We start from the raw sequence: 24406 nt of genomic DNA on the forward strand, positions 1-24406 counted from the left end.
GGTTGCCGTTGCTGGCATGCCACGTAAGACGAGAACACCATGGTGTGATAAGCTTGGTGGGTATATAATGCCGGTAGCCAGAGGAGCTCGCCACTTTGCCGGGTTGTCACTTCCTGGCCCCGTCCCTCGGTCAGTCCCGCACAAAGATTTCAGCTTGGCTCGTCTTTATCATCTGGGAAATAGAGAGCCGAGCGACCATGGGGGCCTCTTCTCGGGTTCTGTTCCCTCTGGCCCTCGTCCTGCTAGTGGGCATAATTTTCTTGCTCCAAGGAACCCAAGCTAGTGAGTCTGTCGTTTTCCACAAATGTAGATGAACACGCTTGTTTGTATTATATTGCATTTTTCGAATCCCTTCCAGTTACAACCACATTAGTGCATACCTTGCTCCATCAACTGTTCTTTCGTCTTCGTTCATACCGTACATGTTTTTTTTTTTCTTTTTTTTTCTAGCACAATTAGGTCTTTAGTTTTGCCTTGTCCCATATCATCCATGTTGATTACTCTACAGTCTACATCCTCCCAACCATTTTATTGTTATTCCTAAACTAACCTAAGTGCTCCTCCATTCTCTTTAAGTTATTCTAGTTGATTTTCGTGTTTCACATCCATTGACCGTCGCTGCAAGAACATACGACACTACTTACGCTTCCAGTTTGGTCAGAACCACAAGTACATACATTACGTTTTCAGGTGCTGTACATAATCTTCCCAAGGTTATGTTTTTGTCTGCAAGATGCTTTCCATCCTATCATTATTCATTATGTCACATTTTATTTTTCATTATTTTACTTTATTTCGTTTTAGTTTATGACCAGTAATTACACTAACTTTGACAACATCACCTTCACTATCAATGAAGTTCTTTCTTTTATTAACAATGAACATTACTTTAAGTTCTCTCATATCCATATGCTTTAAGAAATATTTATCGGGACCTTGGCATTTCTTCAAACTCTCTACCATATCCAAAACTAAAATTATGTCATTCGTAAATCTTAGGTAGTTTAATTACTTCTAATGACATGTTAATTTCTTTATCTATCCACGCGTTCTTCAACTATTTATACTTGGACTAGGTATAAATAGTTCTGACAGTGTTGTATCTCCCTGCCTTACTCCTTCAGGCACGATGACTTTGCTTGTCTCGCAGCGGATGGGTAATTCCCGCATAATATTTATGTTATCTTATTACAGATATGACGAGTAATCTTTACAAATTATGGATTTTAAAGTTAATGTGGTATGACTGTAGAATAATGTTTCTAAAACTCTGGCACCAATACCTCCAAGGGTGCTGAATCACCTGTAACGTACGCTGCGTTTACATGAAGTGATTCATACCATGCTGAATCAAGGCGATTCAGTCACTGATGCGCTCGGACCTATTTTTCATTAGCCACGACGATTCAGTGGAGGAATAAACACCATGCTACCGGACGTCCCGATCCGTGTGGTACGAGAGTGTGGGGCTCGTGTGTTGCGTGACTACTTCAGCTTGTCTTTCGTGTGTGGTGAATTCCTAGGGTGCTAAGCGCAGCCATAATATATCCAATACGTAGAAAGTGCCTTATAGAGCTTGGTGGTGCAGCTGTAGAGGTTATTTCATTGGCTAAGGTGAAGCTTCCCACCTTGTAAGAGAAAACCTTTATATGAACTATGCTTCGTACTTATCATTTTTTTCAGCTTGGTGTAGCGTGTTTTTGGATAACTAAAATCAAATGCTCAGATTCCACCTTCTTCAAGTTTGTTCTCCTCTCTGGTCATTCCTTTGCTATTCCTCCTTTTCCAGAAACTATACGAGTAGCCCATTCCCTATCATTATTTACAATTTGTTGAAGGTTTCTCTGACTAGATAAGCAAAATACAACAGATGTGTTCTCGATTACTTAAGCATTTTATATTTCCATTATTTTTATCTATGACTGAAGTGACACGTTCATATAGACAAGCTGGAAGGTATATATATATTTTTTTCACTTGTAGGTTTTCATTGAGTAACCAAATAAAGAAAGTAGCAGCAGGTTTCCTAGAATAGTTATTTTACGTAAGCACCCTTATCTTGCATGCATTCGTAGATCTTGACTTTTCTTCCACCATGTAAAAACATCGGTTCTTGGGCACAGTCTCATACTTTTCATAGTTGCCTTCCTTTCAAAAAATACTCGAATAATTTCAGGAACGCCTCTGGATGAGCTGTCGAGCCGCGTGTGCCACAGTCTGACGTGCGGGGAGCCTGACGCACAGTATCCGCACCCGACCTACTGCGTCCTGTACGTCCACTGCATCGCCGGCGTGCCCTTCGTCAAGGTGAGGGACGCAAGGATGCAGGGAAGGGATTATGAGATGCAAGGAGAAGGAAGGAAAGAAGTGACAAAGTGTCATTTATAGAATAACTTAGACATGAGATTTGGTTGTATGGGAATGAAGTAATGTGAAGAAAGTCTAGCAGATTAATTGAAAAGCTTTAAAGACAAATCATGGTCGGTAAAGGGTTTCGTATACTTCCTTTTAAAAAGCTAATCATGATTTAATCATGTTTTATTGATATACTTTGTGTTCGCATTTTCTCTTAGTTTCACGGTATTAATATTGTATTCCGTACACACTAACTTCAATAATAGTGAAGGATAAATAATGCTCAAGAAAAAGACATGACTGATTTACACACGTCCTTGTCCCACGTATTCCAGAGATGTCCCTCCAACCTGCACTACAACGCTGCTCGGGGGTCGTGCGACGTCCCGAAGGAGGCACACTGCGTCCCCTTCAAGAGGTCGTGCAATCTTCGGGTGCCCTTCGTTCCCGATGGTCCCACGGATGGACTGGTGACGTGTGACTGCGGGGGCACCTGTACGAAGCCTCATCCCTACCGCTGCGATGCTTACTACCACTGTGACACTGTGAGTTGTTTCTTCCCCATTCCTCCTCCTCCTCCTCCTCCTTCGACGTAGCAAAGTGCAAGTAAATTTGTCGCTTCCTTGAGGTTATTGTTGATAGTCTAGCAATAGCGATAGTTCGTCTATTGTAAAATTTCCCAGCTTTTTTTTTTTTCACGCAGCATGGTATTTATTTTTTTTCCCTGTTTGCCATGGTTGGAGGAAGCGGTGGATGGAGGAGCTTTCGTTTCTGTCTTTTACATAATCTACTCCCGTAATAAGAAACAGGTCTGCTGCTGTTTGCTCTTTCTTTTCTTTGTTGTCCCTCTCCTCTTGTTTTATAGGTTTTTATCCCTTTCCTCACCCTCCCTTAAATAATTCCTCTACACCTGTGGTTTTATAAAATGTGACAGGTTTTTTTTAATTAACTTGAGAACGAAGCTGATAAGATTAGTGACACAGAGATGAAGAAAAAATGTGAAGTGAAGCTTATCGTCACATATCAACGTCTTTGAGATTGAGGGATATGGCGCAAACACAATCTCTCTCTCTCTCTCTCTCTCTCTCTCTCTCTCTCTCTCAGCCCCCTTTCGTTAATACCTTTTACCACTTGAGATAAAAGTCTTCAAGCAGCTTCATGACGCACCTCACAAACCCCCTTCCTTCCTTTTCTCCCTCCTTTATTTCTTATCTCTATATCATATAATCTTCTTTATTCTCCCTTTTTTTTTCTAGCTATACTTGTTATTATGATATATTGTACCTTTAATATTACACAGTGCTACATTTCTCTTTTGTTTTATGTCATGGTGTGTGTGTGTGTGTGTGTGTGTGTGTGTCCTCTAGTCTCCTTGCATGGTTTCCCTTACTTTAATACCCAGTCAGTCACCAGTCACACGCTGCCTTCTTTATCTTTCACCGTGCCTTTCTTAACCAGGTTTTTAAATCTAATTTTTCAATCATGGGTTCAAACTTGAAAAGTTCAACTTAAAAACAGAGATATGAAGGAAATAATTCTCAAACAGAGTGGTAGATGAATGGAATGGATTCAGTAATCAGGTTATTGGTGCAGAGTCACTAAGGAGCTTTAAAAAAAGGTTAAACAAATTTATGGATGAGGATGATAGTGGAAACAGGGACAACTACGTGTAGGGCTCATGGCTTCTTGCAGCTTCCTTTATTTTCTTATGTTCTTATCGTGGCTATCTTTTTCATGTTCTTATCACGGCGGCATATTTACAGAAAGGCGTGGAGCACCTGACGGAGTGTCCTAACGGCCTTATGTACAACGCCCGGGCCGAGCAGTGCGACGCAAAGGAGAACACCCAGTGCCCTCAAGCTCCTCCCTGCTCCTGTGACAACTGCCGCTACCCTGCCGCCGACCAGTGCTCCACTTTCTGGCAGTGTGAGTTTCGTGCGTGTGTGTGTGTGTGTGTGTGTGTGTGTGATTCACAATAACTATTTGTAACGAGAGATCAAGATTATTATATATATATATATATATATATATATATATATATATATATATATATATATATATATATATATATATATATATATATATATATATATATATATATATATATATATATATATATATATTTTTTTTTTTTTACTTTTTTAGTAATGGACATAGTAACGTTGCGACTTAGAAGAAAAAAAAAAACGAAAGCTAACCATAATCATTCCGAAGCGCTTCTGCGCCGCACCCAGACTACTTTCAAGTGGTTCTAGTTGAAGCTCGTACATGGGTTTTAAAGGGTGTTTTTACGTTTCTAGCGACAGATTAACAAAATTTCTCAAACACTATCGGAGAACCGGTTGATCATCTCTGCGGTCTTTGAAAGTAGTCTTGATGAGAGAGCAAAGCGTTTCAGAATACGGGCCTTAGTTACGTATCCTTATCAACTTTAGAAAGAACTGTCTCATAGTCCACAGTTTTTTTCGCAACTTGAAAATTAGTTTCCACTGTGAACGCCGTGCCGCGATGTACGGTGGTAATGGAAACTGTTCCCTCAGAGGATTATATTTCTCTGTGTTAGATAAATTAATTAGTGAATAAGTAAGATAAGAAGGAAATTAAATGCGGCTGATTCTAGTTGGGTAGCAGATTACTAGAATGCGAATAAAGGCCTCACACAGAACGGACAAGATGGTTATGAAGGAGTTCAGGGAGACGAATCTATGATGTGTTTCTTTATTTGCTAATATGAAGAGAAGAAAAGACCCGTTCAACTAACCACTTCTAAAAGAAAAGTTGATCACAAAAAGAGGGAAAGAAGATGAGTCAATATAATTCCGGAGGTATCTTGATGCTTCTCTTTCTGAAACACTTCATGTTGTAAGAAGGTAAAAAAAAAAAAAAAAAAAAAAAAAAAACAAGTAGTTTCAGAATTTACCAGTGAAAAATTAAAGAGTGAAGATATTAGTTAACTCTTGCATTAATAAGGTGGAGAGAATAAAAATAAGAGTGAAAAGAAAGTCTCATGTAGCGAAAACACAGGAGACGGCTGTCTACGTAATAAAAACAGATCCAGAGGTTTTAGAAAGACAGGAAATTAAATATTTAGGTCAGTAGTTTGGAGGACTGGAGCGGCCATGCTTCTCAAACTTTCAGCAAGAAGGTAAGTGGATGTTGATACACAGAGGCGTTTGACCAGGCAAGAAACGAGAACAAAAGTTACAGAGAATGACAGAAAGGCCTCCATCAAGACCATAGGAATTCCAAGCGTCAAAGTCATTTGCTAGTTAATGCTAGATTCTTGATGTGCGTTTAAGTCTCTTGCATGCTGAATTTAATCATAGCACAACTTTTTCAAAATTCTCTTTCATATGAGACTATATTATATAACGTGTTCACTAAAACTAAATGAACTACAAATACAATGCAAACATGTGCAAAGACCGAGTACATCTACCTCACTTACGCTGGTGATGAACGTATATTTCACAGGCGAGAATGGCAAGGCGGTGAAGCACTATTGTAGCAGCGGACTCCTGTTCAACCGCGATACCTCCCAGTGTGACCTGGCTATTAACGTGGACTGCAGTGAGGGGGCGTGGGAGATCGGTTCTTTTACCGAGACAGCCTGTGTCGACCACCGGAGCGACTGTGATGTCTTTGTGAAAGAGGGAGGATGCACCTGTCAAGGAGACGTGTGTGACTGGCAGACGTTCGTCCTTCACAATTGCCCCAAGTCGTGTGGCAACTGCAAAGATGGAAAGGCTGTGAGGAAGAGAGAGTTTTCCTTTGCATCAGATGAAAAAGTAGTTTCCCATAAACACAAGCACCCAGGAAGCAAAGAACACGGAAGCAAGGAGTCTGGAAGCAAGGAGTCTGGAAGCAAAGAATCTGGAAGTAAGGAGTCTGGAAGCAAGGAGTCTGGAAGCAATGAGTCTGGAAGTAAGGAGTCTGGAAGCAAAGAGCATGGAAGTAAGGAGTCTGGAAGCAAGGAGTCTGGAAGCAAGGAGTCTGGAAGTAAGGAGTCTGGAAGCAAAGAGTCTGGAAGTAAGGAGTCTGGAAGCAAGGAGTCTGGAAGCAAGGAGTCTGGAAGCAAAGAGTCTGGAAGCAAGGAGTCTGGAAGCAAGGAGTCTGGGAGTAAGGAGTCTGGAAGCAAGGAGTCTGGGAGTAAGGAGTCTGGGAGTAAGGAGTCTGGGAGTAAGGAGTCCGGAAGCAAAGAAAGCAACGGGAGTGGTGAAGGCAGTGGAGAAAATGGTAACGGAGGAAATGGAAATGGTGACAACGGTGGCAACGGCGGTGATGGAGGCATTCACATTGTTGATGGTTGCGTCGTCAACTGCACCAATGCCAAGTATTTGCCACATCCGACGGATTGCCGCAAGTTCATCCAGTGTTTGCCATATCAGGAGATAAATTGTGCCCCCTATTCTGTATGGGAGCAAAGTGAGCTCAGTTGCAACCATGAGAGCTTAACACCTTGCATCCCTGGCAACTACCTGACTCCTGAAGGCAAGCCATGTGGTGGTAGTAATGGTGATGGTGGCAATGGTGGAGATGGAGGTGATGGTGGCAATGGTGGCGATGGTGGAAATGGTAATGGTGGAGATGGTGGAAATGGTGGAGATGGTGGAAATGGTGGAGATGGCAATGGTGGAGATGGTGGCAATGGAGGAGGTGGTGGTGATGGTGGAGATGGCAATGGTGGAGATGGTGGCAATGGAGGAGGTGGTGGTGATGGCGGAGATGGCAATGGTGGAGATGGTGGCAATGGAGGAGGTGGTGGTGATGGTGGAGATGGCAATAGTGGAGATGGTGGCAATGGAGGCGATGGTGGTAATGGTGGAGATGGCAATGGTGGAGATGGTGGCAATGGAGGAGGTGGTGGTGATGGTGGAGATGGCAATGGTGGAGATGGTGGCAATGGAGGAGGTGGTGGTGATGGTGGAGATGGCAATGGTGGAGATGGTGGCATTGGAGGCGATGGTGGTAATGGTGGAGATGGCAATGGTGGAGATGGTGGTAATGGTGGAGATGGTGGTAATGGTGGAAATGGTGATAATGGTGGCGATGGTGGCAGTGGAGGCGGCGGCGGCCACGTCATTGATGGCTGTGTCATTAACTGCACCCTTGGCAAGTACCTGCCACATCCGACTGACTGCCGGAAGTTCATCCAGTGCGCGCCCTACGGACCTCAGGAGATGCCCTGCGCCCCAGGCACTGTCTGGCAACAGAGCAAGCTGACCTGCAACCATGAAGGTGCCACGCCTTGTGTCACCGGCAACTACCTGACTCCTGAAGGCAAGCCGTGTGGTGGAAGTGGTGGTGGGGGTGGTGGTAGTGGTGGTAGTGGTTGCGATGGTGCTGGTGGTGGAAATAATGGTGGAGATGATGGCAATGGAGGAGGTGGCGGTGATAGTGGAGATGGTGGAAATGGAGGAGATGGAGGTAATGGTGGAAATGGTGGTAATGGAGGAGGTGGTGATAATGGTGGAGATGGTGGTAATGGTGGTGATGGTGGAGATGGTGGCAATGGTGGAGGTGGTGATAATGGAGGAGGTGGCGGAGATGAAGTATGCAAAGATAAGGTTGCTGACTGCAAGTACTGGGCTGCAAATAAGGACTGTGTTTGCAAGTCGACTGACGGAGACTGTTCGTGGCAGAAGTATGTTGCAAACAACTGTCCAAAGAGTTGTGGTAAATGCAACAATGACAATGGAGGAAATGGCAATGGTGGTAATGGTGGAGATGGTGGTAATGGTGGCGATGGTGGCAGTGGAGGCGGCGGTGGCCACGTCATTGACGGCTGTGCCATTAACTGCACCCTTGGCAAGTACCTGCCACATCCGACTGACTGCCGGAAGTTCATCCAATGCGCGCCCTACGGACCTCAGGAGATGCCCTGCGCCCCAGGCACTGTCTGGCAACAGAGCAAGCTGACCTGCAACCATGAAGGCGCCACACCTTGTGTCACCGGCAACTACCTGACTCCTGAAGGCAAGCCGTGTGGTGGAGGCAGCGGTGGTGACGGTGGAGACGGAGGAAGCGGAGGTGACGGTGGAAATGGTAATGGTGGAGATGGTGGCAACAGTGGAGGTGGTGGTAATGGTGGAAGTGGAGGTGGTGGTAATGGTGGAAGTGGTAATGGTGGAGACGGTGGCAATGGAGGAGATGGTGGAAATGGTAATGATGGAGGTGATGGCAATGGTGGAGATGGTGGCAATGGTGGAGATGGTGGTAATGGTGGCAATGGTGGAGGTGGTGATAATGGTGGTGATAGTAATGGTGGAGGTGGTGGCAATGGTGGAGATGGTAATGGTGGAGATGGTGGAGGTGGTGGCAATGGTGGAGATGGTGGCAATGGTGGAGATGATGGAGGTGGTGGCAATGGTGGAGATGGTGGCAATGGTGGAGATGGTGGCAATGGTGGAGGTGGTGATAATGGAGGAGGTGGCGGAGATGAAGTATGCAAAGATAAGGCTGCTGACTGCAAGTATTGGGCTGCAAATAAGGACTGTGTTTGCAAGCCTACTGACGGAGACTGTTCGTGGCAGAAATATGTTGCAAAGAACTGTCCAAAGAGTTGTGGTAAATGCAACAATGACAATGGAGGAAATGGCAATGGTGGTAATGGTGGAGATGGTGGTAATGGTGGCAATGGTGGCAGTGGAGGCGGCGGCGGCCACGTCATTGACGGCTGTGCCATTAACTGCACCCTTGGCAAGTACCTGCCACATCCGACTGACTGCCGGAAGTTCATCCAGTGTGCGCCCTACGGACCTCAGGAGATGCCCTGCGCCCCAGGCACTGTCTGGCAACAGAGCAAGCTGACCTGCAACCATGAAGGCGCCACGCCTTGTGTCACCGGCAACTACCTGACTCCTGAAGGCAAGCCGTGTGGTGGAGGCAGCGGCGGTAGTGGTGGAGACGGTGGAAGCGGAGGTGACGGTGGAAATGGTAGTGGTGGAGATGGTGGCAATGATGGAGGTGGTGGTAATGGTGGAAATGGCAATGGTGGAGATGGTGGCAATGGAGGAGATGGAGGAGATGGTGGAAATGGTAGTGGTGGAGATGGTGGCAACGGAGGAGGTGGTGGCGATGGTGGAGATGGCAATGGTGGAGATGATGGCAATGGTGGTAGTGGTAATGGTGGAGATGGTGGTAATGGTGGAGATGGTGGTAATGGTGGTGATGGAGATGGTGGAGGTGGTGGTAATGGTGGAGATGGTGGCAATGGAGGAGGTGGTGGTAATGGTGGAGATGCTGGTGATGGTGGAGATGGCAATGGTGGAAGTGGAGGAGATGGTGGCAATGGAGGAGATGGTAATGGTGGAGATGGCGGCAGTGGTGGAGATGGTGGAAATGGAGGAGGTGATGGTAACAGTGGAGATGGAGGAAGTGGAGGCAATGGTGGAGATGGAGGAGGTAAATGTCAGGACGAAGTATATGACTGCATTTTCTGGGCTGCAAATAATGATTGTGTCTGCAAGCCCACAGACGGTGACTGTTCATGGCAATCTTATGTGGCTGCAGCATGTCCTAAGAGCTGTGGTTCCTGTGGCAGCGACGGAGCTGGTGGCGGAGATGAAGCATGCAAAGATAAGGTTGCTGACTGCAAGTATTGGGCTGCAAATAAGGACTGTGTTTGCAAGTCGACTGACGGAGACTGTTCGTGGCAGAAGTATGTTGCAAACAACTGTCCAAAGAGTTGTGGTAAATGCAACATTGACAATGGAGGAAATGGCAATGGTAGTAATGGTGGAGATGGTGGTAATGGTGGCAATGGTGGCAGTGGAGGCGGCGGCGGCCACGTCATTGACGGCTGTGTCGTTAACTGCACCCTTGGCAAGTACCTGCCACATCCGACTGACTGCCGGAAGTTCATCCAGTGCGCGCCCTACGGACCTCAGGAGATGCCCTGCGCCCCAGGCACTGTCTGGCAACAGAGCAAGCTGACCTGCAACCATGAAGGCGCCACGCCTTGTGTCACCGGCAACTACCTGACTCCTGAAGGCAAGCCTTGTGGTGGAGGCAGCGGCGGTGACGGTGGAGATGGAGGAAGCGGAGGTGACGGTGGAAATGGTAGTGGTGATGGTGGCAACGCTGGAGGTGGTGGTAATGGTGGAAATGGTGATGGTGGAGATGGCGGTCATGGAGGAGATGGTGGGGATGGTGGAGGTGGTGGTAATGGTGGAAATGGTAATGGTGGAGATGGTGGCAATGGTGGAGGCGGCGGTAATGGTGGAAATGGTAATGGTGGAGATGGCGGCAATGGAGGAGATGGTGGGGATGGTGGAAATGGTAATGGTGGAGATGGTGGCAATGGAGGAGGTGGTGGCAATGGTGGAGATGGCAATGGTGGAGATGGCGGAAATGGTGGTAGTGGTAATGGTGGAGATGGTGGCAATGGTGGTGATGGTGGCAATGGTGGTGATGGTAATGGTGGAGATGGTGGAGGTGGTGGCAGTGGTGGAGATGGTGGCAATGGAGGAGATGGTGGCAATGGTGGAGGTGGTGATAATGGAGGAGGTGGCGGAGATGAAGTATGCAAAGATAAGGTTGCTGACTGCAAGTACTGGGCTGCAAATAAGGACTGTGTTTGCAAGCCGACTGACGGAGACTGTTCGTGGCAGAAGTATGTTGCAAACAACTGTCCAAAGAGTTGTGGTAAATGCAACATTGACAATGGAGGAAATGGCAATGGTAGTAATGGTGGAGATGGTGGTAATGGTGGCAATGGTGGCAGTGGAGGCGGCGGCGGCCACGTCATTGACGGCTGTGTCGTTAACTGCACCCTTGGCAAGTACCTGCCACATCCGACTGACTGCCGGAAGTTCATCCAGTGCGCGCCCTACGGACCTCAGGAGATGCCCTGCGCCCCAGGCACTGTCTGGCAACAGAGCAAGCTGACCTGTAACCATGAAGGCGCCACGCCTTGTGTCACCGGCAACTACCTGACTCCTGAAGGCAAGCCGTGTGGTGGAGGCAGCGGCGGTGACGGTGGAGGCGGAGGAAGCGGAGGTGACGGTGGAAATGGTAGTGGTGGAGATGGTGGCAATGCTGGAGGTGGTGGTAATGGTGGAAATGGTGATGGTGGAGATGGCGGTCATGGAGGAGATGGTGGGGATGGTGGAGGTGGTGGTAATGGTGGAGATGGTGGAGGTGGTGGCAGTGGTGGAGATGGTGGCAATGGAGGAGATGGTGGCAATGGTGGAGGTGGTGATAATGGAGGAGGTGGCGGAGATGAAGTATGCAAAGATAAGGTTGCTGACTGCAAGTACTGGGCTGCAAATAAGGACTGTGTTTGCAAGCCGACTGACGGAGACTGTTCGTGGCAGAAATATGTTGCAAAGAACTGTCCAAAGAGTTGTGGTAAATGCAACAATGACAATGGAGGAAATGGCAATGGTGGTAATGGTGGAGATGGTGGTAATGGTGGCGATGGTGGCAGTGGAGGCGGCGGTGGCCACGTCATTGACGGCTGTGCCATTAACTGCACCCTTGGCAAGTACCTGCCACATCCGACTGACTGCCGGAAGTTCATCCAGTGCGCGCCCTACGGACCTCAGGAGATGCCCTGCGCCCCAGGCACTGTCTGGCAACAGAGCAAGCTGACCTGTAACCATGAAGGCGCCACGCCTTGTGTCACCGGCAACTACCTGACTCCTGAAGGCAAGCCGTGTGGTGGAGGCAGCGGCGGTGACGGTGGAGGCGGAGGAAGCGGAGGTGACGGTGGAAATGGTAGTGGTGGAGATGGTGGCAATGCTGGAGATGGTGGTAATGGTGGAAATGGTGATGGTGGAGATGGCGGTCATGGAGGAGATGGTGGAGGTGGTGGTAATGGTGGAGATGGTGGAGGTGGTGGCAGTGGTGGAGATGGTGGCAATGGAGGAGATGGTGGCAATGGTGGAGGTGGTGATAATGGAGGAGGTGGCGGAGATGAAGTATGCAAAGATAAGGTTGCTGACTGCAAGTACTGGGCTGCAAATAAGGACTGTGTTTGCAAGTCGACTGACGGAGACTGTTCGTGGCAGAAATATGTTGCAAAGAACTGTCCAAAGAGTTGTGGTAAATGCAACAATGACAATGGAGGAAATGGCAATGGTGGTAATGGTGGAGATGGTGGTAATGGTGGCGATGGTGGCAGTGGAGGCGGCGGTGGCCACGTCATTGACGGCTGTGCCATTAACTGCACCCTTGGCAAGTACCTGCCACATCCGACTGACTGCCGGAAGTTCATCCAGTGCGCGCCCTACGGACCTCAGGAGATGCCCTGCGCCCCAGGCACTGTCTGGCAACAGAGCAAGCTGACCTGCAACCATGAAGGCGCCACGCCTTGTGTCACCGGCAACTACCTGACTCCTGAAGGCAAGCCGTGTGGTGGAGGCAGCGGCGGTGATGGTGGAAATGGTAGTGGTGGAGATGGTGGCAATGATGGAGGTAATGGTGGAGATGGTGGCAGTGGAGGAGATGGTGGCAGTGGAGGAGATGGTAACGGTGGAGATGGTGGTAATGGAGGTGGTGGTGGTGATGGTGGTAATGGTGGAAACGGTGGTGATAATGGAAATGGTGGTGATGGTGGAAATGGTGGAGATGGAGGAAGTGGTGGTGATGGTGGAGATGGTAATGGTGGAGATGGTGGCAATGGAGGTAGTGGTGGTGATGGTGGAGACAGTAATGGTGGCAATGGTGGTGGTGAAGGTGGAGATGGAGGTAATGGTGGAGATGGAGGTATTGGAGAGGACTGTGAACTGTCATGTCCAGAGAGACGAGGAATCTTCCCACATCCACGAGACTGCAGGAAGTGGATTCGGTGTCTGAATGGAGAACCGTATGTTAGGAGATGTCCCTTCCACCTTCACTTCAATCCCGTACTGAGGGTGTGTGACTGGCCCCGCAACGCTAAGTGTGTCGCCACCGGTGATTCAGAATGCTCCGTGCCAGAGCCCATTGTACCCACGGAGCCGCCCAATGTGAAGCCCGATATATGTGACTGTGAATGCTGTCTCAGGCCTCATCCCGAAGACTGCACTTCCTACTACTACTGCGCGGTTAGTGGACTTTCTTTACCTATCAAAATATTCTGTTGAAGATGCTGACATTACCTGCATTTTTTTCTTACTTGATCAAAGTTTTGTAATTTTCTTTGATATCTAAAGTTTCTCTTCTTATTCCATCTATAAAAGAAACATAATATCTTAAGGGGTTAAATATGACTCAGATTTTTTCTCATGAAAGTTTGCTCTAGTTGTTTAATTGTAATTTGATACTGACTACTTTTTATTTACTTAAAATTTGATACCGACTACTTTTCATTTACTTAAAATTTGATACTGACTACTTTTCACTTACTTAAAATTTGATACCGACTACTTTTTATTAACTTGAAATCTGTGAAAAAATTAGGGGGAAATCACACCTTTACTATCTGTTTAAGCACAATTATTGATACGATCTTCGATATTTTCACATGCCAGCCTGGAGCCAACGCCGAGTTCCACACCTGCTCTGAGGGACTAGTGTTCAACCCGCAGCTAAGCCAGTGTGTGATCCAGGACCAGTATCCGCAGTGCCAACCGGAGAAGCCCCCCACTTGTGATCCCACGTGTGAATGCCTCTATCCTGCAGAGGCCTGCACCGAGTACTACAAGTGTAAGTTCTATGCTTCCATTTGTAGAAGTCATTTAAAAACTATTTAAGAAGGAAATGTGCTTGCTTCACAGCAGAGAAAATCCGACTGTGAATCCTGGACTGAGGGAAGAGACTTTTAGCTTGTTTCCTTTCACATTATAACTTCTGTCCACTTAGCAAACCATATGTAGGTAGGATCATAAGCTGAGGGCTTGTGACCTTTCAGGCCAGAGGAAACAAAGAGCCAACATCCCTGCTCTTCTGTATGTGTGTTCTTTACAAGATACAAAATCCTTAGGTAAAAGTATAAATGTAAATGAATAAGTAAATTAATTGATTAGTTGATTAATAAGTATATATGTAAATATACTGGTGCATTACTCAGGTGATGGAGATGGTGTCCCAGTCAAGCACGAGTGTCTCGGTGGACTATACTTCAACGATGAGAAGCACTCGTGTGACCTGCCAGAGAACGTGTCTTGTGAGCAGCGCCGCAAGAAAAGTTTCGACTTTGGAGAGACACAAAAGTATATCAATCGTAAGTAAAAACAACTTCTTTTTGTCAAGTTTTGAGTAAACCATGGATGATCAAAATCACAATTTGTGACATAATGTTGATTTTTAAGAGAAGAAACTACTGAAGAAATGGAGGATTATATAAGAAAACTAATATGATAATTTTCCTTACTCATTCCTGTTTAACTACAAATATATGACGTCCTAGCTAAAAACCTTTTCATTCTCAGCTGATGACTGCAAGAACCTTCAAGGAGTCTTCGCCAAGAAAGACGATCCTTCTGCCTATTACCTGTGTAGCAAGGGCATCGCCTTTGTCCTGAAATGCCCCGACGGTGGCGTATTCAGCTCATCTGCTGGCAAGTGTATCCTCAGAAAATAATCCAAGAGTTGAAGTGTCTAGGTATACATGAACACACATCATGCACACAAGAATTAATGCATTACATGTTCCTGACGGCAGTGGATCCTTGAACACTGGGCAAGTGAGATAAAGGCTATTTTAGCAGAAACAGTGTGCATGAGAACAGTTAATAGACACACCCTCCACTAAGCTGGGGACACAAAAAGATATACTCCACCACCCAAGCCACATGTGTTGATGTGGATAAAGTCTGTCTGTGAAAAGGACTAAAGGAAAAAAAAGTTGATCACCATCATCATTCACTATGTCAAGGTTATATCATATATCACTTTAGTCATCTTCACCTTACCTGTAATAGTATATGATACCACGAATACTGAGTGATGGATTGTATTGTAATCTCTCTCTCTCTCTCTCTCTCTTTCTCTCTCGCTACTTGTGCTGACTTTGCCTTTATACAACAACAATCATTATTTCCTGACAATGTGCAGTGAAGGTGGAACATGCAGATAGTAAAGAGCAAACACTTCTGTGGGTGTCAAATTGTTTTTATCGGTTATTTTGGTGTGGTAATGGTACATTTGTTCTTTATTACTAAGTATTTGTGATAGTATCGTATGCTAACATTCTTAAGCATCTATGTGAAGCCTTGCAATCTGTTGATGAACTTGAATTCCTGCTTAGGTACTTATAAAAATGAAGACAGATCTTGGGTTTTCTTCTTCCTTTTATAGAAAGATATGCATTAAAAATAGACAAAGTAATAAAATCAGGTTTGTGTGGTTTCACAGTAAAACCATTAATATTGTAAAAAAAAAAAGTGTGTGATACGGGTATGTGGAGTGTTCGATCAAGGAAATAGAGATGATATTTTGGTCTTCATGTATTAAACGTATAAGAACTGAATAAAGAAAACTGTTGTAACATATTTTGTTTTGCGGTATTTCCTTATGAATATTATAATTCATCTAATTCTGTGCATGTCAGGTATATGTTCATACTTGGGTTTCAGTTACTAATCTGTTGTGCATTGCAGATATTATTTCATGTGTGTTCCAGTTCATACTATTGTATTTCTCAATCCTTTTGGTAATCACTGTTTATTCTAAAATTATCCTTTCAAGTTGCTGTAATTAACTGCCTTCAACTGTGCCATTCGGAGTTTCGGAAACAGGGTTGATGTTTGATTCATAACTGGCTGGCGGCAACGCGTGACATAATGGCCGACTCTTCTCTACCCTTCCTTCCTTTATTTACCCTCTTACCGTCCAAATTGTTCCCGAAAGCAATTTCGATGTAAATTAACTTGTGTATGAAATTTCGTTGACTATGGAGTTTTACTGACAAATTACTATTGCTTCGTTGTCTGTGGAATATGTTACAATAGAAATGGAAAAGAGTTTACAAGAGTTTACTCCTTGTGCAAGTGTTAAGTCCTACCACTATGGTTTATATTTATGTATTTTATGCATTATCAACATTGTTATAGAGTTTTATTGACAAATTACTAAAGTTTCGTTGCCTGTGGAATATTTTATGATGGGAATGGAGCAAGTAAACAAGAGTATAACGAGTGATATTAGAGCAAAAAAACTAACTCTACAAGCAATATGAAGTCCTTTATCACTGTAGCACATACAGTATGTGTTGGTTACTTGTAAATAAAATTGATGTGATGATGTTCAGCGCACAGAGAGAGAGAGAGAGAGAGAGAGAGAGAGAGAGAGAGAGAGAGAGAGAGAGAGAGAGAGAGAGAGAGAGAGAGAGAGAGAGAGAGAGAGAGAGAGAGAGAGAGAGAGAGAGAGAGAGTCATCAGCCATTGTCAAGCTCACTGGCTGACACACATAACCACATATCCTTCTCTCTCTCTCTCTCTTTCTCTCTCTCTCTGTTTGATAATTTTGAAAGTACTGTAATTTGCAAACAGTTGGCAAAATAAAATTAATGTTTGATAGCCTTAAATGGTCAGTTATATCCAAAATCCAGTAAACTGAAGTTTGTTATATTGAGGGTTTACTGTATTCAGCTGAAGATGAAAAGTTGCAAGCTGAGGTTTCTTCTGTCGCCATCCTGCAGCTGTGGAAATAACCAAAGAATATCATTACTTAGCCATTCTCTCTCTCTCTCTCTCTCTCTCTCTCTCTCTCTCTCTCTCCTATGATGCACTTTCCAGCACTTGTTGTACTGTTTGTTTAATTTTGGGACTACTTATGTTTGTAAGGGTTGGAGCATAGGCAGAATGTGGCTTTCCTCACCAAGGAAGCCCACCAGGTAAGAAAACGGGATAAAATGATGCTGAAAACATCATACTCTCTCCCCTCTCTTGTTCACTATTCCCTCCCTCTCCACAGCTTCCACAACACCTACAAGTCACAAACCAGACTGAAAACACAAAAGCAAGCCTATGGAATCACATAAACCAAATAAAAAGCCAAAAAATCTCAGTCTCCAAGCTCAGATCACTCACTCTATCTATTTATCTATTCTTTCCCATCTTCCCCCAATCCAGAATTTTCCATTCCAAATTAGCCTGGAAATATGTTGATAAGCCTACAATACTTACATTCCCCCCATAGCAGACGATATAGCCTGAGTGTTGTTATTGTTTGTTGTTGTTAGGGCTGTGAAGATCTAGTGATCCTTATGAGCCCTGGGAAAGTCATGTGAGGTTTATCACAAGTGTGGCAGCTGGCCAGGCTTTCTCAGGATGACACAGATGAGGTGGAGGACAGCAAGTTGCCATAAGGAGTGGACGCCAAAGGCTGCCAGGAGAGTGGGCAGGTTGAGTGTTGTGATGTTATGGGCTGAGAGTTGGAAGCACAGTGCAGTGTGGTGGGAGTGGGAACTTGACACTATGACATTCAGTTTTTACTATAAAAATATATTTACCTCAGTCACCTCCTGTCTGTGTTTGTCTTACAGGTCCTACTCAGTAAGTGAAGACTCTAAGCTATGACAGAGAACTGCACCCCGAGGAATGACTCGAGGCTTTACTAAGAGTTTAAAGCTATAAATCTGTGTATCATACGTGTTTACATGCAAATAATAAACAATTTGACATTCCACTTCTGATTATAAAGAAATAATAATATAAGACACATACACAGTAACAACTTCAATCTACAAACATTACTAGCCTCCTCTTTTTTTTTTAATGTAGAAGCAGCATCAGCCAAGGGAGAGAGAGAAAAAAAACTGAGGTGCTGGTCCCCATATAGAGTCAAAAGCGTCAGTCAAAAATACAGAATAAGCATCTTGAAACCTCCCTCTTGGTTCAGGTCATAGGAAAGTGGGAATACAGAAGTAGGCACGGAGTTCCAAAGTTTACCAGAGAAAAGGATGAATGACTGAGAATACTGGTTAACTCTTACACTAGAGAGGTGGACAGAAGAGGGATGAGAGGAAAAAAAAGTCTTGTGCAGTGAGGCTGTGAGAGAAGGGGAGGTATGCAGTTAGCAAGATCAGAAGAACAGTTGGCATAAAAATGGTGATAGAAGATAGCAAGAGATGCAACATTGCAGCAATGAGAAAGTGGCTGAAGAGAGGCAGTTAAAGAAGTTGATAAGACAAAAAGCTTTTGATTCAACCCTGTCTTAAAGAATGGTATGAGTGGAACCCCTCATACATGTGAAGCATACTCCATTCATGGATGGATAAGGCCTCTTTATGGAGTTAGCAGCTGGGGGGGTGAGAAAACTGTTGGAAATGACTCAGAATGCCTAATTTCATAGAAGCTGCTTACAGAGATGTGAAGTTTCCAGTTTAGATTTTAAGTAATGGACAGACTGAGAATGTTTAGCGTAGAAGAGGGGGACAGTCAGGTGTCATTGAAGAAGACTGGATACTTGTCAGAAGGTAGTGTAGAAGAGGGGGACAGTCAGGTGTCATTGAAGAGGACTGGATAGTTGTCAGGAAGGTTGCGTCGCATTAATAGATGGAGGAATTAAGTTTGCTCTGTCCCAGTCAGAAATTTTAGAGAGATCAGAAGTCAGACATTCTGTGGTTTCCCTGCATGAACTGTTTACTTCCTGAAGAGTTGGACATCTACAAAAAGACAATCAGTACAACTAGAGTCTACATTACTAATAGACATTAAGTTATATGGTAGAAAATGTTCAGACTTCATTGAAAATAAGGAATAAAATAGAATAAGGAATAAAAATAGATTGATGAACACACCATCATCTCAAATTACACATATACAGTTAACTCGAGTTTCTGATGAGTTTCTGATAACACATGAGACAGAGGAACAAAAATAAGGTAAGGAACAGAAAAAACAAGACCAGGAGAACAAGACCCAGAGTGCCTCACCTCAAAGGGGAGCCTCCCCATCAGATTGAGTCCCAGCATGACCATTCAAGCCAACCAGAAGAAGAGGATGCTGTGACCCATCTCCACCAAGGTTGTCAGGAAGAAGCAAGCAAGGTCAGGTGTGGATCCTTCTCTCTCTTGACCTGGCCAGACCAGTGAGGTGAAAGGGAAAAGGCTGGAGAAAAACAACCACGCATCCAGGATGTCTTCCTCCTGCTGGGTGGAGATGATGGAGGCCAAGGGCATGCCTGGGGAGGGACACAGGATGAGGATGGAAAGTTGCTATTATTACTGGAGCTGCATGGGAAATTATTCAATTATTTCTCTACTGTGGTACGAGCTTTTTCTTTAAATGATGATTCATACACACACTTACATTTGAATGATGTAAAATAGTGCAGTTTTCCCTCAGAAATATAGTAGGTATCCAGAACAGACCAGAAGAGATGACAGAGACAAGAGGAATGTACCTCAACTGTAAAAAAACTATAACATGGTACAGTTTTGCCCCCACAAAAATCCAGATATTAAGAACAGACTATTAGATGCGATAGAGGCAAAGAGTGTACACCATCTGAAATAAAACTATAAAAATGTAATGTTTTCTCCCATATATCAGGCAATGCAAACAAGCACTAGGTACACAGACACACATGCACCTTCCTTCTCCACAGTCTTCCACCTTGCATCTTCCTCTGAGCTGGCTGCCACCCATACCTCCCACAGTAACGTAATACATTAGGATTCTGTGGCCCCACCAGAGCTGATGGGAAACACACTAGTCTGTGATGTTGTTCAGCCAGTTGTGATACACCCTCCCATGCAGGCCTGGCACCAGGCACAGGCAGCCACTCTGTACAGCCTTTGACACCTCCTGTGCCAACTCTTTGCAGTGCATGAACTGGTGGGTTTGAAGGTAAGTAAGTGTTTATGGCTAATCATAATACTTAACATATTATCATCTATAATACCACCATCTACTCACCACTGAGCCCTCAGTATGGGCTCAATGTCATCCTGCGTCCTGCTGCAGTGAGGCACCATCGTAGGGTGGGCGTGGCACCCTCTGTACAGTGCCAGTGCCAACAGGGCCAGCAGCACTGCCTCCTGTGCCTCAAACCTCAGCAAACCCTGTGGGGAAACAAAACCCTGCGGTACTTAATAATGAAGACAATAGTGTCATACAATTAAGAGTATGGAGGATCTGATGAATGTTATTACTGGAATTCAATAACCACCATAACACAAATCTCTGTGGTGCTTAATAGTGCAGATGACAGTGGTGATACAATTCATGGTTAGAGAGAGAGAGAGAGAGAGAGAGAGAGAGAGAGAGAGAGAGAGAGAGAGAGAGAGAGAGAGAGAGAGAGAGAGAGAGAGAGAGAGAGAGAGAGAGAGAGAGAGAGAGAGAGAGAGAGAGAGAGAGAGAGAGAGAGAGAGAGAGAGAGAGAGAGAGAGAGAGAGAGAGAGAGAGAGAGAGAGAGAGAGAGAGAGAGAGGCATTTGGTTGAACAAGCAATAAAGTTAATAAATTCTGTCTATTATAATCAACAACTTGGTTAATCTGGATATCACGTCCGTGTTACCTACAAGTATGAAACTCCCATGTCGTGGAGAAGGGTTTAGTGACCTTGCCATAAATGCAAAAACATTGGGAGGCCATGTGTCTTTTATGGGTGTAATAGCATTTGTGAGAGTGGAGAAATTTTATATTTTCTAAGTCCAGCGAGCTCTGCACCAGTCAAAAGTAAACAGTGAAATGATTTTCTTTTGTTTATAACTGGGATTTGTGGGTTGTGGCATATTAGGATTCCATGGTATCTGTAAAGCTGATCCCTCCAATCATGTGCTGCCACTTATGAGGCCATTCCTGGGGCTGCCGATTATGACCTTCCACGGTAGGTTCAGTTACACTTTTCGTTTGTTTTAGAAATGTGTCAGGTGTTTTGATAGAGGCTTACTGTCATTTGTTAATATGGCTACCCTGTGGAGAGAAGTGAAGCAAACAGTGCCAGTGTTCAGCAGGAAAAGAAGTCCCTGTGTGAGATATTTAGCAATGGCAATGGTAAAAATGCGATATACAGACATAAGGAAAAAGTTCCATGTGTTTATTAAGGAAGCCGCCAAACTGTACCCCCCCCTCCATCGTCCTGAGAATCTCCACACCACACCAGTAAGGCATAACAGTATAATTTTTAAGGTTCCTCCTTAGGTTAGGTTATGTTAGGTTAGATTGGGCTATGCTAGGTTAGGTTATACTAGGTCAGGTTAGATTAAGTTAGGTTATGCTAGGTTAGGTTAATGTCCTAGTTGGGGGTGGGATCCAGGGGAAGAACAGTCCCACCAGCTAGATTAGGTAATGCTAGGTTAGATTAACGTCCAAGCAGGGGGAGTCTAAGGGCTAGGATAGGTTAGGGAAATTCAAAATATTGAGGTAAATTTCCTTAGACTTTTGAACGCCCTTATTTCACTTATTTTCATCCCCCCCAAAACCCGAGGTTCCCCACTGGTCCCCAAGCTTGTTTGACAGGTTAGGGGGAATTATCAAGAAATAGCAACCACTTTTAAACAGTTTTCAGCTGAAATTTCTCAAATACTTGAAGTCTGTATTCCTAAACATTCTGGCAAATAATCTTATACTTTTAAGAGGTTGTAATGGAAGTTATTATGAGTTTTTCAAATGTGTTTCCATGATTCTAGTAATAGTTTAACAAGAATTAGGACAAAACAACCCCGAGAATCCACTTAATCATCTTTGTGGCTTCTAAAAACATTGTTAGTGAGAGAACAATACATTTAGGAACACAGGGACAAATTATGTACCCTAACAAATAACTTGACGTAACCAAAAGCCGGCCGCCCAGTGAAATGCCACGTATGTTACGTAGGGTACATATCTTTTCATAAAAAAAAGCCTAAATATTTGAAAATCGGTCAGAAGCAGCTATTCTACACGTTAACCAAAAGGAGGAAAATAAATATAGTAAAGCGGCAGCCGACCTCACCTTTCTTGACAGGTGTCCTTTAAATGTTAGTATACATTTCCCTGCTGGCACACGCTGCTATCCGCCCCCCTGGCCACACCCCTCCTCTTCCTCCTCCACCTCCATCTCACGCATGTATAGAACCATTGTCTCAATAAAAAGTAACACATTCACCCCTAGGTCAAATCTGGCTCCTGTGTCTGTTTACATTTCTCTGGGTCTCGGTCTGCGCTGCTGGATTGGAGAATGGTGGAGAATGAGAGATTTTCAGGTAAGACTAGTATAAGTTAATGCCCCATTATAAAATACTGAGCTGCAATACTACTACTACTACTACTACTAGTAGTAATAATGATGATGACGATGGTAATAATAATAATAATAATAATAATAATAATAACAATAATAATAATAATGATGATAATAATAATAATAATAAAAAACACAAATAACATCGACATAATGTTCATATTCTCACTACCATTACTGCGCACACACACACACACACCTTTCTCCAACTCCTTAATTACTGATTTCTTCCTCTTCCTCCTCCTACTCTTATCTACAAACGAGTCTGGAAATAAGTTCTTCAATGTTTTCATAATGAATATAGAAAAAAAAAGTGTCAATATGCACAACAGGGCCTTCTTAGCAATCTGTAAAACACTTAATATACTAAGATAATATACTTAGTGTAATATACCTATACAAGTTTTAGACAGTGGCCTGTTGTAGTTAACTCACGAATCTGCATTGAAAGGATGTGTTTACCAGAACCTGTCCATAAATTGTGTTCTATTTCATATTCACTGGTTTTGTTAGGTTAGATAAGATTTAGCTTAGTTTATTTAGGTTAGGATGCTAACAGCAAGAACAAGATCATAGTGGCCATCACAACAAGAAGAACTGGAACAACAGTAGGCAGCTCACTATTTTTGGTAGTTAGAGGTGGTATTCGGCTCTTTTTTAGCTTTCCCCACCCAAAAACCCCGCTTTCCCAACAGGTCCTCAACCATGTAGGGAGAGGAGCCGAAAAAATGGTACTCAATATTTATTAGGTTTTTGTCCTTAGATTTATCTATTTATTTTTTTCGGGATCGCCATATCTCCTCTGTTTCGGACTCCAGCACACAAAAACACGCTTTCCTGCCAGGTTCCCAAGCTTGTTGGGGATAGGAAGAGGGATATGGATAAAAGAGATGAAGGCCCTATTCTGCATTTTTATCAAATGGAAAGCACACGTGATAATCAGCAATCCTATTATATTAGTGCATAAAGAAACAAAACTTGAATAAAAAATCTTGTAACTTGTAACATATAACTTGTATGTAACGTTGACTAGTATGTTCAACGAGGTCAAACTCCATAACTGTCTCCTTACTATCACCAAGGCAAGCAACTACACTGTTTGAAGAATAGGTTTGGTAGGATACATCATACTTCGAGATGATTCGAAAGGATAAACTAATTAAACAATTAACAAGTGGAATAATTGAATGCAATTAATGCTGTGTCTGATGATTTTTGAAGAAACATTGGATAGAACCTGGAAGAGCACTGAAGCAAAATTCTAAAGCAATATGTATGCCAAACTATTCTGAATCACATACCAAGAGACAAGCCAGCTAAAGTCCGGAGGTGGGAGTGACACTCCTTGTCAACAGGCCTCCTCAACTCGTGGAGAGTTCAATTCTCAAAATGAATCATTATCGTCTCCAAGAAAATGCCTGATGGTAAAGGGTTTTATTTTCGGGTTTACACAGTAATCACCTTATTCTGTCTCATCTTACCCATAAGACACTTGTGGAGACAAATCACTGCCAATAGAATACCACTGTTTTTTTTTCGGAGGAGGAGCACTGTACTATACACCACGACTGGTTTGCTTTCACTGAGTCACTGAGTTTGGGGACTCGAGAAGCTTACGCGTGGATTCAGTTTCGGATCCATCGAAACCAAGGATCAAAACGTAAATGAAACCATCGAGCTAGATACGGCAGATCGTAGTAAATAAAAGACAATTTATGCATGCACTATAGAAACAAAAAAAAAAAAAAAAAAATACTATTCACCACAACTTTAGGTGTGGATGAACGTGTGCGTAGTGGAGAGTGTGGTTCAAGGAGTCTATATATTAGTTTCTTGATGTGGTTCCCTCTCGGTTCTCAGCGATTCAAGGGAATTGAAGCTGGATAGTAATTTCCTGATACAAATTTTTAGATTGTTATGCAGGAAACGTGGAGAACATGCTATGGTAACATCTG

General features: G+C 44.1%; 3 protein-coding genes across 15 annotated transcripts; 2 read left to right on the forward strand and 1 right to left on the reverse strand.

The window, feature by feature from the left end:
• Positions 1-72: 72 nt before the first annotated feature.
• Positions 73-9563, forward strand: LOC135101068 (uncharacterized PE-PGRS family protein PE_PGRS54-like; the record flags this gene model as incomplete). The annotated part of the gene is made up of 6 exons (XM_064004641.1): positions 73-282; positions 2177-2307; positions 2691-2900; positions 4119-4281; positions 5830-8582; positions 8889-9563. Coding segments are annotated over exons 1-6 (4017 nt in total), but the record flags the coding sequence as incomplete, so codon positions are not given.
• On the reverse strand, positions 4559-24406 carry LOC135101595 (valine--tRNA ligase-like). 13 transcript variants are annotated; one of them, XR_010269319.1, is made up of 7 exons: positions 20749-22064; positions 20145-20290; positions 19536-19645; positions 19160-19407; positions 17409-17607; positions 16863-16921; positions 4576-6085 (listed from the first exon to the last, which is right to left on the reverse strand). XR_010269319.1 is itself a non-coding variant. In XM_064005766.1 (5 exons), exons 1-4 carry the CDS (start codon positions 20794-20796, stop codon positions 19205-19207), a joined length of 507 nt encoding a protein of 168 aa, XP_063861836.1. In that variant the 5' UTR covers positions 20797-22077; the 3' UTR covers positions 4560-6085; positions 19160-19204. The 13 variants fall into 13 exon arrangements, 2 of the variants coding, with proteins under 2 accessions (XP_063861836.1, XP_063861834.1); XR_010269321.1 differs by lacking the exon at positions 17409-17607 and having other exon boundaries at positions 4559-6085; positions 20749-22077; XR_010269325.1 differs by lacking the exons at positions 4576-6085; positions 20749-22064 and adding an exon at positions 23933-24406 and having other exon boundaries at positions 15245-16921; positions 19536-20060.
• Positions 9568-14863, forward strand: LOC135101069 (uncharacterized PE-PGRS family protein PE_PGRS54-like). The gene is made up of 9 exons (XM_064004642.1): positions 9568-9776; positions 9899-10443; positions 10864-11400; positions 11569-12111; positions 12265-12774; positions 13099-13385; positions 13812-13986; positions 14351-14503; positions 14712-14863. Exons 1-9 carry the CDS (start codon positions 9568-9570, stop codon positions 14861-14863), a joined length of 3111 nt encoding a protein of 1036 aa, XP_063860712.1.

The sequence above is a fragment of the Scylla paramamosain genome, chromosome 6 (genome assembly GCF_035594125.1).
Source record: "Scylla paramamosain isolate STU-SP2022 chromosome 6, ASM3559412v1, whole genome shotgun sequence".
Taxonomy (NCBI): Eukaryota; Metazoa; Arthropoda; class Malacostraca; order Decapoda; family Portunidae; genus Scylla; species Scylla paramamosain.

Coding starts and splice junctions, on each gene's coding strand:
- LOC135101595 (XM_064005766.1), bottom strand. CDS start 20,796: ATGGCAAGGTCACTAAACCCTTCTCCACGACATGGGAGTTTCATACTT. Junction 19,646..20,144: donor CCCATACTGAGGGCTCAGTG/GTGAGTAGATGG, acceptor ACCATGTTATAG/TTTTTTTACAGTTGAGGTAC. Junction 19,408..19,535: donor CTATTTTACATCATTCAAAT/GTAAGTGTGTGT, acceptor GTCCCTCCCCAG/GCATGCCCTTGGCCTCCATC.
- LOC135101069 (XM_064004642.1), top strand. CDS start 9,568: ATGGAGGAGGTGGTGGTAATGGTGGAGATGCTGGTGATGGTGGAGATG. Junction 12,112..12,264: donor TGGCAATGCTGGAGATGGTG/GTAATGGTGGAA, acceptor ATAATGGAGGAG/GTGGCGGAGATGAAGTATGC. Junction 13,987..14,350: donor CTGCACCGAGTACTACAAGT/GTAAGTTCTATG, acceptor TGCATTACTCAG/GTGATGGAGATGGTGTCCCA.